Source organism: Camelus bactrianus, chromosome 5, assembly GCF_048773025.1.
Source record: "Camelus bactrianus isolate YW-2024 breed Bactrian camel chromosome 5, ASM4877302v1, whole genome shotgun sequence".
NCBI lineage: Eukaryota > Metazoa > Chordata > Mammalia > Artiodactyla > Camelidae > Camelus > Camelus bactrianus.
This window is the reverse complement of record NC_133543.1, coordinates 48,930,264-48,944,611: the sequence shown is the minus strand read 5'-3', so window position 1 is coordinate 48,944,611 and position 14,348 is coordinate 48,930,264. Positions and strand designations below refer to the sequence as shown.

Below are 14,348 nucleotides of genomic sequence, written 5' to 3'. Positions count from 1 at the left end.
AGAAATCTGCATTCAGGCATGTACTTCTGTAGAATTCTGACTTGTCTTTCCTGTATCAGCTCAAACCCACTTCTACTTCCCTGTGTTTCCAAAATACTTCTAAAATACTTCCATTTGAATAATTATATCATCCCTTATATTATGGTAATTTGTATATAAGTCTTTCTTACAGACTATTAACTTTTTAAGGGTAGAAATTTTCCTGCCCATGCCAAATACTTCTTTATGCTGATGACTCCAAAGTTCCTATTTCCAACCTAGGCTCATGTTTTGAGTTCCAGAACAATGTAGCTAACTATTTATTGCCCCTGTAGATTTTTTTGTCTCCCAGCATCTCAAATACATTGTATCCAAAACTTAACTCATCATTTTTCTCCCTTGGTTAAGCCTCATCTGCCTAGTTTTCCTACCATACAATATTATGAGAGCGTTGATTTGGTTGACTAAGTCAGATACCTGAAAGTAATCCTTGATTCTCATCTCATTCCTAACGTCCCACATTTAGATGTCAAGTCTAACTTTAATCTCTCAAAAATGACCACACCTCTACACCTCGATACGCTACAGTTTCACTTTCATTTGCTAGCTGATCTCTCTGTTCTAAATTCACCCTCTGTACTGTGGGAGACATGAGCTTTCCAAAATGCAGATTTGATCATTTTCCTGCATAAATTAATTCAGTCATTGTGTCTACCTTCTTCTCCAACTGTCTTGACATGGTTCCTAAAAAATAATGGAAATAATCAGTGAATATTTCCCAAGTGAATTAGTGTCCATGTCTTGGGTCTGTAGCTCAGCACAGATATTCTTTGTAGAGAGCGCTATAATAGGAGCACCAAAGCTCAGACCCATGCTAGTGACAATGCAAAGATTGTAGCTGAAACAGTGACCAGTTTCTGTGGATTTATTAACTGCCTATGATACCCTTTAGAAGACAGAGAACTGAAAACTGAATTATCCCCTCAGGGTGTTTACAGTGTAAACAGCAAGTAGATAATATAAAAATCAACTAGAGCCGTATTAGCAAGTAAGTTCCTAGGAACCCTGGCCCGAACTAAATCAGAGAGGCTTGCAGATGAAATTGTGGTCTAAGCCCAGGTTTCTCAACTCAGCAAGACTGACATTTTGGGCCATGTAATTCTTTATTATGGAAGGCATTCCTGTAGGGTGATTGATTGGCAGCCTCCCTAGACTCTTCCTTTCTACCAGAAAACAAGCTCTCCTCCCTTTTATTGAGTTAGGAGTTAATCATGATGAAAACCGTACTTCTTCTGGTGGAGATAATGCAAGTATAATTTGGTGGATGTTTGCCTAAAGGTGCATTCTTTATTCAAAGTTGAAGCAAAACATGAGTCTCCGGATGGTGTTGGCTCTTCTGCCATATTGTAGTTGATGGACATCTTGTGTCCTTTATGTCGACAGTAAAGTAATTGTCATGAAATTGTTTCTTATTTTAGAATTCTGTTCAAACTGAATGATGAAAGGGTTTTTGTAATTTTGTTTGCATTCATTATTCTTCAATTCTCTTGCATTCTAAAAGTTAGTGGCTCTCTAACAAATGCAGTGGAGAGAATCCTCAGCTCTTTGAAGCACTGAAATCATCCTTTAATTCTGAAAAGGCCCCACAGATTCTTGCTGAGTTTTTAAATAACCCATCAAGTGAGTGAAGTCTGCTTATTTCCTGTTAATGTTTTTAATGTCTCTTTAGACATAGGATTACACTGTTTGAAAGAGGAGTAGAGAGTATTATTGAAGTACTCTGTTGCTTAAAAGAACTTGTTGAATGCAGTAAAGAAAAAACAATGAAAATGTTATTTCTCAAATGCCAAGGCTGTTTTTAAAAGGGACAAGATTACTTAGGAACAAGTAGGGGGGAAATCCATCCTGAAGTGGATAATTATTACAACAGTTGTCATTTTATTTATAAATGGATTTTATCTCTTGAAGAATTTGATCCTTGTTTATGAATATTGCTAAATACTCTTCCAGAATGGGAATAACTGGAATCTTGCACCAAGAAGAGAAAATAAAATTCACGACAATGCTCTTACTTACCAGTGAACAGCATTTTAAAAAGCCGTAGATCAAGAGCTACAACTTAATCCTAAAAAATACAAAAGCAAGTTGTGTCATGAAAGATTGTATTATGTGCTTCAAAGAAATAGCAAGTAAGGCTCAGAGTTGTTAACGTTATGTCAGTGAGTGTTCAGTATCCCAGCGTGTAAGGCTAACGTTGAGCATGTTTTCTCATTAGTGAATTTTCAGTGAACCAAAGAATTAAGTTGATTTAACCACTAAGGCAGATCTGTTACAATGTAAATGGAACATAGACTCTTAACTGCAAGGAATTTTATAAGAAAATTCTGCAAAACAAGAAGCTGTTAATGAAAGCCAAATCTTCAAGGACATTTTCAGGAAAGATGTATATAATTTAGATACTGATAATTTATTTCAGATAAACAGTGAATGAGTTTTTAGAATAAATATGCTCTGTGTATATGTTTCATTTATCTCAAAAGGTACATAGGCAATTAGAAATAATTTAAATTTAACTGAATGTTGTAATTTTTTATTTGCTAATAACTCTGGCAACCCTACCTCAGAAGTGGGTAGGGGAGAACTGCCCTGTTGAGAGAACCACTGGTTTAGGCCAAGATCAAATAATAGAGCATTCTTATGATTATTATTTTAGTCATTTTATTATTAATCTTCATTTTTCTCATAATCACAATATTCCTATATGTTCCAGACTTTCCTGAGGATGAAAAACTGTGATTTTATTTTGAAATGTATTAACAATGTAATTTTAAAAGAAAATTTAATTTTGAAGTATTTTAATCACTTAGCAAAACTGCCCTGTCTAAAATTAGCTTGTTCTTGTCCTAACCTAGTTTCCACACAGCGAGTCAGAAGTAATTTTCCCTTATTAAACAAGAATATTGGTTGAAAGCAGGAGAAATAAACGTTGGCTGTCTCAAGCCAAAGAGAGATTTATTGGAAGGTCCTGAGTCCTCGCGCAGTCACTGGAAGGCTTTGGGAAGCTGGATGAGCTGGTTGGGGGAAATGAGCAGAACAAAGGGAGGGCTGGAGGCGGTTTGGCAGACTCACCTGGCCAGGGCTGCTGGACGGTTCTGCCACAGTTGGACTCTCCCATGGTTGCACAAAGGAATTCCAGGCAGACCTTCCTTCATCTTGACTTCACTCATTCCAGGGTCAGAGTAAAGGGAAAGTTAATCTATTTGGATAAGCTTAGGAGATGTGGCCTCGCCATACTAATGAGTAGCAAGGAAGGCTAGTTCTCCTGGGTTTTCCACAGTAAGAGGTAGGGCTCAACTTCCATCACCACTACTCTCAAGGGGAGATGCCTGTTCACCCCAGTTAAAAAGGAAGATTGGCTGTTAGAATTTCTCAAGAGACCAGGCATGTGTACACAGAAAGTCAATTGAAGTAAGTGACCCTTCCTCACCTTTGTGTAATTTCCAAATGTGTTGAGGACTCTCCTAAGCCCAGGTGGCAACTGCACTCACTGCCTTGTTTCTCAGATTGATGTCGTGCAGTTACCAAAAGGCGACTAACTTCTGGAATCAGGTCATCTGGTTTGTGACCATGGTTTTCTAATCTGTATGCCCTTTAAGTGCTAGAACTAAACCTGAGCTTCTCCTGAATTAATCTTAGACCAAAAGCAATCCCATGTTTATACTGAACCTGGAGGGACTAATACAGTGATTGGTGTTGAGTATGTGAGCTTGTTTTTCATTTTCCTAAATTTCTTTTCTCATCTCAGGACAATTTTCATATGTCTCAGTTTTTTAGCATGTTTTTATAATAGTTTTATTGAGGTATAACTTACATACCATAAAAATGACACCCTTTTAAAATGTGCATTTAGTGGTTTTTAGTATATTCACAGAGTTGTGCAACCATTAACATTATCTAATTTTAGAGCATTTTAATTACCCCCCCTAAAAGAAACTCCATTCCCATTAACCAGTAACCCCATAACCATTCGCAATCACTCCTCATTACCACCCCCAGCCTCTGGCAACAATAATCTACTTTTTGTCTCTGAGGGTATACCTATTCTGGACATTTCAGACAAATGGAGTCATACAAGATGTGATCTTTTGGGTCAGTCTTTCACAAGGTTTTCAGGTGTCATCCATGTTGTAAGATGTATCTGTACTTTATTTCTTTTTATTGTCAAGTAATATTCCATTGTGTGGCTATAACACATTTTGTTTATCCATTTATCAGTTGATGGACATTTGGGTTGTTTTCACTTTTTGGCTGTTATGAATAATGCAGCTGTGAACATTGATGTGCAGGTTTTTATGGGGATTTTTTTTTAAGTATAGTTGGTTTACAATGTGTGAATTTCTGGTGTACAGCATAGTGATTCTGTTATACTATATATATATTAAATATATCCTTCTCTTACTCTTTTTCATTATAGGCTAGTACAAAGTATTGAATATAGTTCCCTATGGTATACAGTAGGACCTTGCTGTTTATCTGTTTTATATATAGTAGTTAGTATCTGCAAATCCCAAACTCCCAGTTTATCCCTCCACCCCTCTCTTTCCCACCTGATAGCCATAAGTTTGTTTTCTATGTCTGTGAGTCTGTTTCTGTTTTGTAAGTAATTTCACTTCTGTCATTTTTTTAGATTCCACATATAAGTGATACTATATGGTATTTGTCTTTCTCTTTCTGACTTACTTCACTTAGTATGGTAATCTCTAGGTCCACCTATGTTGCTGCAAATGGCATTACTTCATTCTTTTTCATGGCTGAGTAGTATTCTATTATGTACCACATCTTTCACTACATTCTTTAAAACAAATCATCTCAACTTTAGTTTACATCAAAATATATGTCTCTTTTTACTAGTGTTGAATTTATAGAAATCATGTAGTAAATAATCTCAGTACAATACTTTAAACCCAAGACAAACCAGCACACACATAGTAAATTCTGTTTAAAAGCAATACTATTTGCTGCCTGTGTCCAGCAGAGTAGGCTGACCTTTGTTCTTCTTTCTCATAAGTATACACTTCGGTTTACTCTGAATCCATATGTAGGAATGTGATCTTATTTGCAAATATGCCACTTGCCTGGCTTTCAACACATTCTCTCCCATGAAATGTTGCTATGTATCTATTACTTGTAAGAGGCTTTTTATTCTCCACAATTGAAGAGATTGCTAAAGGAATTCTAGAATTCATATCTGAAATGTTTAAAACTTTGTACTTATATCAGAGGAACTCACCACTTTCTTATACCTGTGATACTCTCTTTCCTGATACCTGCCTACATCTCTATCTCTGGTTCTACATCAGGGTGGAAAAAAAGATGTGAGTTATTTAAGCTGATTGTATTCTCCTTTACTACAGTGAAACCGGGTTTGTCTTTTGCTGTGTGATTTGGTATGATTGTTTTTTCTTTTTTGAATGTAAGTTCCTTAAAGACAAAAACTTTGTTTTCTACTTCCCCTCACAGGTCTAAAGATCTAATATAGTAACGTGCACAGGTTAAGTATTTGCTAAAAACATTTAAAACGAAGATGGGTTAGTAGGTTGAACAATAAATGTGATGATAGCATACCATGGCAAAAACCAGACTGGATTGTGTGATATCATAAAAGGAGCATTTTTCAAAAAGCTAAATTTGCTTTATAAATTTTTATATAAATTCACAATTGCAAAATGATAATTTTTCTACTGTCTTTTAATTGGTTTTCCACCTTTAAAAAATACCTAAATTTCTGGTAAGGATTATTTTTACAGTGTCCAAATCACTGGGGTGAAAAGTCATTCATTTTGCCCTAAACATAATTGAAGTTAATTTTGTTGGACATGTGAATAGGAGAAACCTGGAAAAGAATAATTAGTTTCAGCTTCTCCTAACCCTTTTTTCTGAATCCATATAACCTGTGTTGTCACTATTGTGATTTGCTTAATTTTTATATGTAGCATTGGAAAATAAAAGAGCAGACCATGGCTTCTCTTAGTTCACCCTCCCTGTGTGTGTGTGATGATATCACTTAATATACAGCCTTTCAAGCTGTTCACGGTGGGTTGACATTCTGGAAGTTGGTGTGTCCCAACTCTCAGGCAATCCTAATTCAGAAAGACTCATTTTTTATTTCCTAATGGAGGAGTTATGAAGTTACCTTGACTCATTGAAATAATGAGTCTGTTAATTTTAAAATAAGAACCATTATTTTTCATGCTCTTTTATTTAGAACATTCCAAAATAATAATATGTAGAAACTCAGATTTTTTTGTGGTGTATTTTTCTTTCCTGTAGTTTGCAATGTTTCACATACACATGTCAGTTAATTAGGGGAGTCATAATTTGAATGCATATTGTAGTGGTTTGTTTTTTTCCTATTTTTCAAATTGAATCTATCCCAAATATTCCCCAAATTTCTTTTCTCTTCTTTTTTCTTCCCAAAACATTTTCCTAAATTGTTTTTAATACATAATAGAAATATATTTTTTGTGGCTTGAAAAGGAGTATCTATTTATTGTAAGAAAATCTGAATGTATAAAATAGAGTAAAACAATCTTCCACCACCTCACTTTACAGAAAAGAGTTTCCCTGAGAGGGAAGCAGAGGGTGTGAGTACGTCATGAGGTGTAAGACAGAAGAGGATCAGGTGACCAGAGAGGCGAGAGGAGAACCGGGGAGAGGTTCTGTGGGAAGCACAGTCATAAAGATTTTTAAACAAGGAAAGTGGAATTGAATTGCACTGAAAATGAATACATGTGAAAAGCAAAGAGAATTTTAAACTAGTTTTCAATAAGTTGTCACTGTTTTACTTTGTAAGCTGTGATCTGTTAAATTCCAATTTTTAAATAAAGATGGTTAGAGAGCATGGAAAATAAATCGTGTGCATAATAGTCATTTAATAAGTGTTCATTCAACATGATGATAATTCTGTGAACACATTAACTCCTGTAGTTGAAACTAAAATCTGTTTTATTATTATTGTTATGAAAGTACCATCCCTGGCTGGCAAGCACTTAAGGCTTTGTTTCTACTTAGGCCTCATGTAAGGAGCTGAAGGGGGAAAGAAAATATACAGGATGAAAAGATGGCAATGTTGCCTCCCCCAGGACCTCAGAGCTTTGTCTACTTCACAAAACAATCTCTTGCCCTCATTGAGCAACGTATTGCTGAAGGAAAAACAAAGGAACCCAAAGAAGAAAAGAAAGACGACGATGAAGAAGGTCCAAAGCCAAGCAGTGACTTGGAAGCCGGCAAACAGCTGCCCTTCATCTACGGGGACATCCCTCCGGGCATGGTGTCGGAGCCCCTGGAGGACCTGGACCCCTACTACGCAGACAAGAAAGTGAGTTTATTGTGCCTACAATGGTTCGCTCTGTGTTTGCCTCTTATGTAGAGAAAGATACCGTAAATTGAGATTAAGTGGAAGTCAGTGAAAAACCACATCATGACAGAAATGTTTAGTTAAATACCTGCGTAGGATATTTCAAAAGGTGTATTTTTTTTCTCATTTTTCTTCAAAGCTGGTTCTGTCACTGGCATTCTAGTCTGATTTTCTTAATTTAATAGTGTTCAGTATAGTGTTCTGCCTTTTTGGAGATGACATAAAAATGCATACTGGTGGGAAGAAAATAATTGTCAGTTTGAGAAATGAGACCTTGGGATATGTCCAGAGTGCTTTTGCCTTGGAGGTGACAGCTGAATCCATGGGATTATACGAAATCACTCAACCAATAATGGGTTTAGAGAGCCACTTCATTTAGGGTGTTGGAGAGTAGGAAGAGTCTGAGATGGTCAGAGACGTGGGACATAAGTCAGAAAATTTCCTGTTATTCAAAAAGAAAGGGGAAGAAAGTATCTCATAAAATTACCTGGGAAGTTGAGGCTAGAGAAAGGCTGTAAGAATGAATAAGGAGGATGGGTTGGTGACTTTTTGCAAGCGGTTGGTGTTAGGTGATGGAAATGAAAGCAAGATAGTGGTGGATAGTAGATAAAAAGAGCAAGCGGTGGCAGTCCACGCATGCTGAGAAATTTACAAAATTTCCACCGGAAAGATGATCACTTGAGGCAACGAATAAATTAAAAACTCTTCAAACGTAGGGTATAATTAGCACATTGGAAAGTGGAGAAAAATGTTTCTCAATCTCAGAAAAATACAGAGGGCTGAGTAATGTAGCTAGTTGCTGATGTTAACAGACAAGGTATAAGCTACAGGTTAGGTTGTATTTACATTAGAAATGTGGGGAGAAGCCTTACTGTGTGAGACTTAGGTGAAAATAGGAGGATGAATTTGAGTCCTGATTTGTTGAAGTAAATGTAGAAACATCTGAGGAAATACATGTTAAATGGTGTCAATACTTTCCATACTACAAGAGTGGAAATTGTCTTCTGGGCGTCAGTCTTGAGAGCAGCAGATCTGAGAAAGTGTTGACTGCATTAAGAAAATGGGAGAAAGTTTGAAACAATCACTGTAAAGGTTATTCTACTGAGAAGATGAGAGGGGGGTTACAGTCATTTCTGAGAAATTAGGGCTTCATTTTTATGTGATGAATATGTATGTGCTTTTGAATAGTTTTATGCAGTGCCTTTATCACAAGTGAAAGTTTATGTCTTTAAGAAAAAATAAATTACCAGTCATCCTCTAGTAATAAGAGGACGGGTACATTGTTTTTTATCTTCATATCCTTGGTACCTTTTATGTTATCTATAATATCAGCAGCTGCTCCCACCATTTATAAAGAATTTACAATGTACCAGCTCTCTCAAGTTGTGAAATAGTAGATCTGATATTTAGAATCATATCTGTCAACTCCTAAGCTTGTATGCTCTAAGTACCATAATTCTCTAATTTTATGTTCAATAAATTATTAAATAAGTGAGCAATATTGAAATAATTTATTCAGACCTTGACATGTATGCATTTGCTAGTAGGATTTTAGAATTTGCAAAAGAGACTCATTCTGATACATAGAATTTCATAGCCATACCAATTTTTCCTACCTTATAATTAACTCTCCTGGGTATGTATAGACCCAGACATTCCTAAAAAAGATTTTTTAATGAGTTTAAAAAAATTTTTGGAATACTTTTATTTATTTACTTATTTATTTTTAATACAGGTACTGGGGATTGAACCCAGGACTTCGTCCATGCTAAGCACACACTCTACTACTGAGCTATACCCTCCCCCCTTAAAATTTTGGAATACTTTTAGATGTACAATTTTCAAAGATAGCGCAGAGAACCCCCATATACTCTTTACCCAGTTTCTGCCACTGTTAACATCTTTTTTCTCTAAAAAAATTTTTTAATGCAAACAAAAATTGGAAATTTAAATTTAAAAATATCAAAATCATTCTTTTTTAAAAATTTCAAGTACATAGTAACTTGGTCTCGCCAAGTTGAGGCGGTAATATGATTCTCATGTTATCTCAGTTCGATTTTCCTGTCAGAATACTCAGGGAGACTTCCTGACCCAGAAAATCGAACTGAGTAGTGGGATTCTTTCAACTCTAATGTTCCTTAAGTTTATGAAAATATTTTTTGAAAGAACTCATGTTTTGTAACAGTTGCTACTAACCATGACAATAATCAACAGGTATTAAAATTCTCAAAGTGATATGATAAAAATCAGGGATAGTTTCTATTTGGTTTGTATAAAATGCCGTGTCATGAACAAAAGAAGTTGTATTTTGAACTAATTTCAATGGCTGCAAGTTATTGTTACTGATTTGGGTGCTGACGGGATATGAAAAAGGGAAGACATTGTATTTTGAAAGCTCTGAACAATACATGTTCATAAATGGCTAACTTCTTACTTTACTGGGAAGAAATGGACAGTGGACCTGGAGTTCATTGGCCAACAGGATGTATATAGTGCAACAGTGGCCCTGGAACCATGTTGTTGGAGTCTGATGTCAGTGTTTCTTTACTGTGACACTAGCACATGGAGGGGTGAACTGCAGATGTTCATGTACCAGACTGAACTTTCCGATTCTCAGTTTCATATTGTTTTCTCTTTGCTCCTCAGACTTTCATAGTATTGAACAAGGGGAAAGCAATCTTCCGTTTCAATGCTGCACCTGCTTTGTACCTGCTCTCTCCTTTCAATCCTCTGAGAAGAATATCGATTAAGATTTTAGTACACTCATATCCTTTTTAAAATGCTTACTTGCAATGGTTCTTTAAAATGTAGTTTTTGCTATTTTATTTAAATATAGATTTTAGTCCTTTCATATCTGAAAAGACTCTAGTTTGTCAATTTCAATATAATTTGGTGTAGATATCTGAGTAGATTGGGAGAATGGCAATTTTAGCATTTTAAGATAAATTACTTTTATCTATCACTTGCTTGTTCAAAGAGATTTTTTTTTAAAGCCAATAGACTCATGTAGGATCATTTTCTAAGGAAAAATTGTTAACGTTTCAACACATGTCTTTATCAAATATTTAAAGTCCCTACTGTGGTCTTTTATCATATTCCTTGATTCTAAGCTACCTTATTCAGCATGCTAATCATGTGCACTATTCTGACAAACTGCATATTTATGACCTTGAGTAGCCCTCCAGATTGGACCAAGAATGTAGAGTAAGTGGGGATCAGTACATTTTAATATAGTCTTAGCATGGTCATTTCTATACTTTCCTTTTCATACCAGGACGTAATTGCACCTATAAAAATTACAGTGTTTATCTTCCCATGTTATGTAGTTGCTTTTCTTTCAATTATTTTTTTCTTCTCTACAATATTAACCTGTTAAGCCTAGAATAGAATAATACATACTTCTAGAAAAATGACCTTATCAGATAACCTGCCTTGTTCTTAAACAAGTCACCTATCTCTTGTCCTTGTGTATTTTTGCTAAGAACAATGTAAAAATTTTCTAGGCAGATCTAATACCTGTATTCTTAGTAATTTTTAAATACCTCTACCTTCTAGGAGTGTTTCTGATATATACATTTTACGATTTTTCTGGAAAGGCCTTTACTGTAGTTTATTCTAATAGTTAGAATGGGTCCAGAAACCAACAGCCACCCTCCAATAGATGCCTTCCTTTGGTTGAACAAAAGAAAAATGATTATAAAGATTCACATGGTACTATATTCTTTTCACACTTAATATCCCAATGGATTCTTGTGTCTAGGTACACTTTTACTGGAATATATACTTTTGAATCACTTGTAAAAATCCTTGCAAGAGGCTTCTGTGTAGGAGAATTCACTTTCCTTCGTGACCCGTGGAACTGGCTTGATTTTGTCGTCATTGTTTTTGCGTAAGTACTTTCAGTTTTTTGAAATGCCAAACTCATGAAAATCTCAGACTGCACAGTATTCAGTAAGGACAAACCTTCGGGGCTTGACTTTTCCTGAATATAATGGTTACATTTAAAGCATACTGTATGAAAGCTAGTCATCAAAACATACTGATTTTTTTCAGAAAGAGCATTTCCCACTCAAAAGTCTATGAGATCATTAAAATAGATGATCTTCCTCCATGCTCAGCAGTTGAATGGATAGTATATGCGATACCAGTTAGGTTCACACTTTTTCCAGGTTCTTATGCAAAAACTGATAAAACCTGTAAGAAACACAGAAAAACTCAGGCCTTATTATAAGTATGGTACTCTTTTTATTAACTGAATTATTAGCTAATACGTATATTAAAATATGTAAGTAAATCTTTTTATGAGGGCTGCCACCTCATACTAAACCTAACATTAATGCATTATGTATGTATTACATACATAATGTAATACAAAATATCACATTAAGGTGTAATTTAATTTATTCACATTGCTACTTTTTCCTAAGTGTATTGTCAGAAACATTTCCTTATGTTTTAAATCTCAAACCTGGATACAATATTTTTCCCTCTCTCATTTTGAATTGTAAAAGTAATACATGTTCATTGGAGGAATTTAGACAATATAGGAGGGTCTTAGGACCCCTAGTCTCCAGTTCCTGCACACCCTGCCCCATCTCCTTGTCCATCAGCCTGGCGTTCTTTGTGGTCACCTAGAACCGCTGTAGTTCCACCCACCACCTGCTGATAAGAAACACTGAGTCAAAGAAGGCTGCATCTTTTCAGGGGTCTCCTTTTTTATTGAGTATAATTTACATACCATAAAATTTACTTTTTTAAAGTATGAAATCGAATGTTTTTTAGTATGTTCACAAAATCGTGCAATCATCACCACTTTCTAATGCTAGAATATTTTCATCACCCCAGAAATCAGTCACTTCCACTCCCTTCTCCCCTAAGTCCCTGGGAACCACTCTATGTTCTGTCTCTATGGATTTGCCTATTCTAGACATTTCATATGGATGGAATCATATAAAATGTGGCCTTTTGTGTCTGGCTTCTTTTAATTAGCATACAGTTGTCAAGGTTTGCTGCTGATGTTTTATAGAATATCAAATATCTACATTACATAATGTTGAAGCCTAGTAATTAAAGCGCTTAGTTATTTAGGCATTTAAATGTATGAAACCATTTTCATAATATTGTATTTTGCTCACATCAAATGACTCAAATCAAATCAAATTAAATTAGTAATGATAGAAACAAAAGACTTGCAGAACTATAAATTTGAATAAGAAGTTCCAAACATAGGAAATACCTTGACTAAAGGCACAGGTAAGTATCATAGACTCTGTCTAAATTCTGAATAACTCTGATTTAATTCTACAGGTATTTAACAGAATTTGTAAACCTAGGCAATGTTTCAGCTCTTCGAACTTTCAGAGTGTTGAGAGCTTTGAAAACTATTTCTGTAATCCCAGGTAAGAAGTAATTGGTGTGAAGCATTAGGCCACTCGTAACTCCAACTATCTGGGAGTTGTTCTTTGTTCGTTTGTGTGTGTGTTGTCACCGTGTTTGTGTATAAACCCCCCTATTACAGATATGTGACAGAGTTTGTGGACCTGGGCAATGTCTCAGCGTTGAGAACGTTCAGAGTTCTCCGAGCTTTGAAAACAATTTCAGTCATTCCAGGTGAGAGTGGGGTTAAACACCGGGGCTGACTTTGATGTCTTGAGGAAAGACAAGAAAAACTTTCTTTTATGCAATCTTAATTAAATTTGATCCCTTGTATTTTTCACAATAATTATTAAAAGTCAGCCTTTGAGTTTAATCAATTGCATGGGTTTAAGAGGATAAAGACGGACATTTGGTTCACATCTCAACTTGAAATTTTCCCTCCTGTCTAACAGTTCATTTTCCATTTTGCTTATCCAGGAATGAAAATTTCAATTTGTTTTAATTGCTTTCCATATAATTGAGAAAAAAGCTACAGAATAATCAGCATGGGGGGATTGCATGACGTTATGTTTTTTCTTTCCTCAACAAACCATTTCTTAACTGAAAATTAGTAAGTTGTCACTATCTGCTCCAAGTCAGCCTCTTTTCTGTTTTGGTGTCATTCTATAAAGAGATGGTTTGTTTGACAACCATTCACTGAATTGGCACTTCTAAAAAATTATTTTTACAAGTGAGTGTGGGCATGGTTTGAGCTAACTATTCATTTTGACAGGTTGGTTATTCTTTGGAAATATTTTACAGTGTTCAGTCATTTGCTGTAATATACAAAGAAACAAAATAGATGAGCAAATCCACCCTTTTGAGCTGGTAGGCTGTTTTTGAACTAGGTTATCATTGATTTGATAAAATGCATGCATTTCTCGGAAAGCCTGTGTTTTGTTTTCATTTCTCATTCAGAGTCTTTATTTCATTTTGAGCATTTTTTCCCCCCTGTCTTCAGGCCTGAAGACCATCGTGGGGGCCCTGATCCAGTCAGTGAAGAAGCTCTCGGATGTCATGATCCTGACTGTGTTCTGTCTGAGCGTGTTTGCTCTGATTGGGCTGCAGCTCTTCATGGGCAACCTGAAGCATAAGTGTGTGTGGACTCCATTTGAAAATAACGAAACAATAGAAAGCATGTTGGATTCCCTCGACGAAGAAGACCGTAGCAGTAAGAATGCCTCTGTAGTTGTCAGTAGTGTGAAGTGGCTAAGAGTATTGTTCTCTTTTGGCAATGAAATGTTGCTTTCATTTTAATTATTTCAAAGTTACTCAAATATATAGAAAGTTTCTACAGTGTAAATTTGGATCATGTTATATTTTATTGGATCATATGTTTCCTTGGATCTAAACTTTCTAGCAGTTCTGGTAATGAAAACATGGAATAATTCCATAATTCTCAATTTTTGTAAGATAAAAAAGAATAAGTTTGCTCCAAAGAAATAAATTTAGCTATGCATGAATGATACTAACCATTAGATTTTATCATAAGATACATATTTATGATATACTATGGTTTTATTGCATAATTTATACT

The 14,348-nt window shown here is 35.3% G+C and overlaps 1 protein-coding gene across 1 annotated transcript in view; it reads left to right on the top strand.

Annotated features, from left to right (window-relative positions):
• Nucleotides 1-14,348, top strand: part of SCN9A (sodium voltage-gated channel alpha subunit 9) — a 124,467-nt gene that overhangs the window by 38,326 nt on the left and 71,793 nt on the right. Inside the window, exons 2-7 of the mRNA XM_010971408.3 lie at nucleotides 7,051-7,357; nucleotides 10,043-10,161; nucleotides 10,511-10,600; nucleotides 11,157-11,285; nucleotides 12,704-12,795; nucleotides 13,773-13,982. Of these exons, the coding sequence (XP_010969710.2) occupies nucleotides 7,100-7,357; nucleotides 10,043-10,161; nucleotides 10,511-10,600; nucleotides 11,157-11,285; nucleotides 12,704-12,795; nucleotides 13,773-13,982 (898 nt within the window). The 5' untranslated portion in view covers nucleotides 7,051-7,099. The remainder of the gene's footprint in view (nucleotides 1-7,050; nucleotides 7,358-10,042; nucleotides 10,162-10,510; nucleotides 10,601-11,156; nucleotides 11,286-12,703; nucleotides 12,796-13,772; nucleotides 13,983-14,348) is intronic.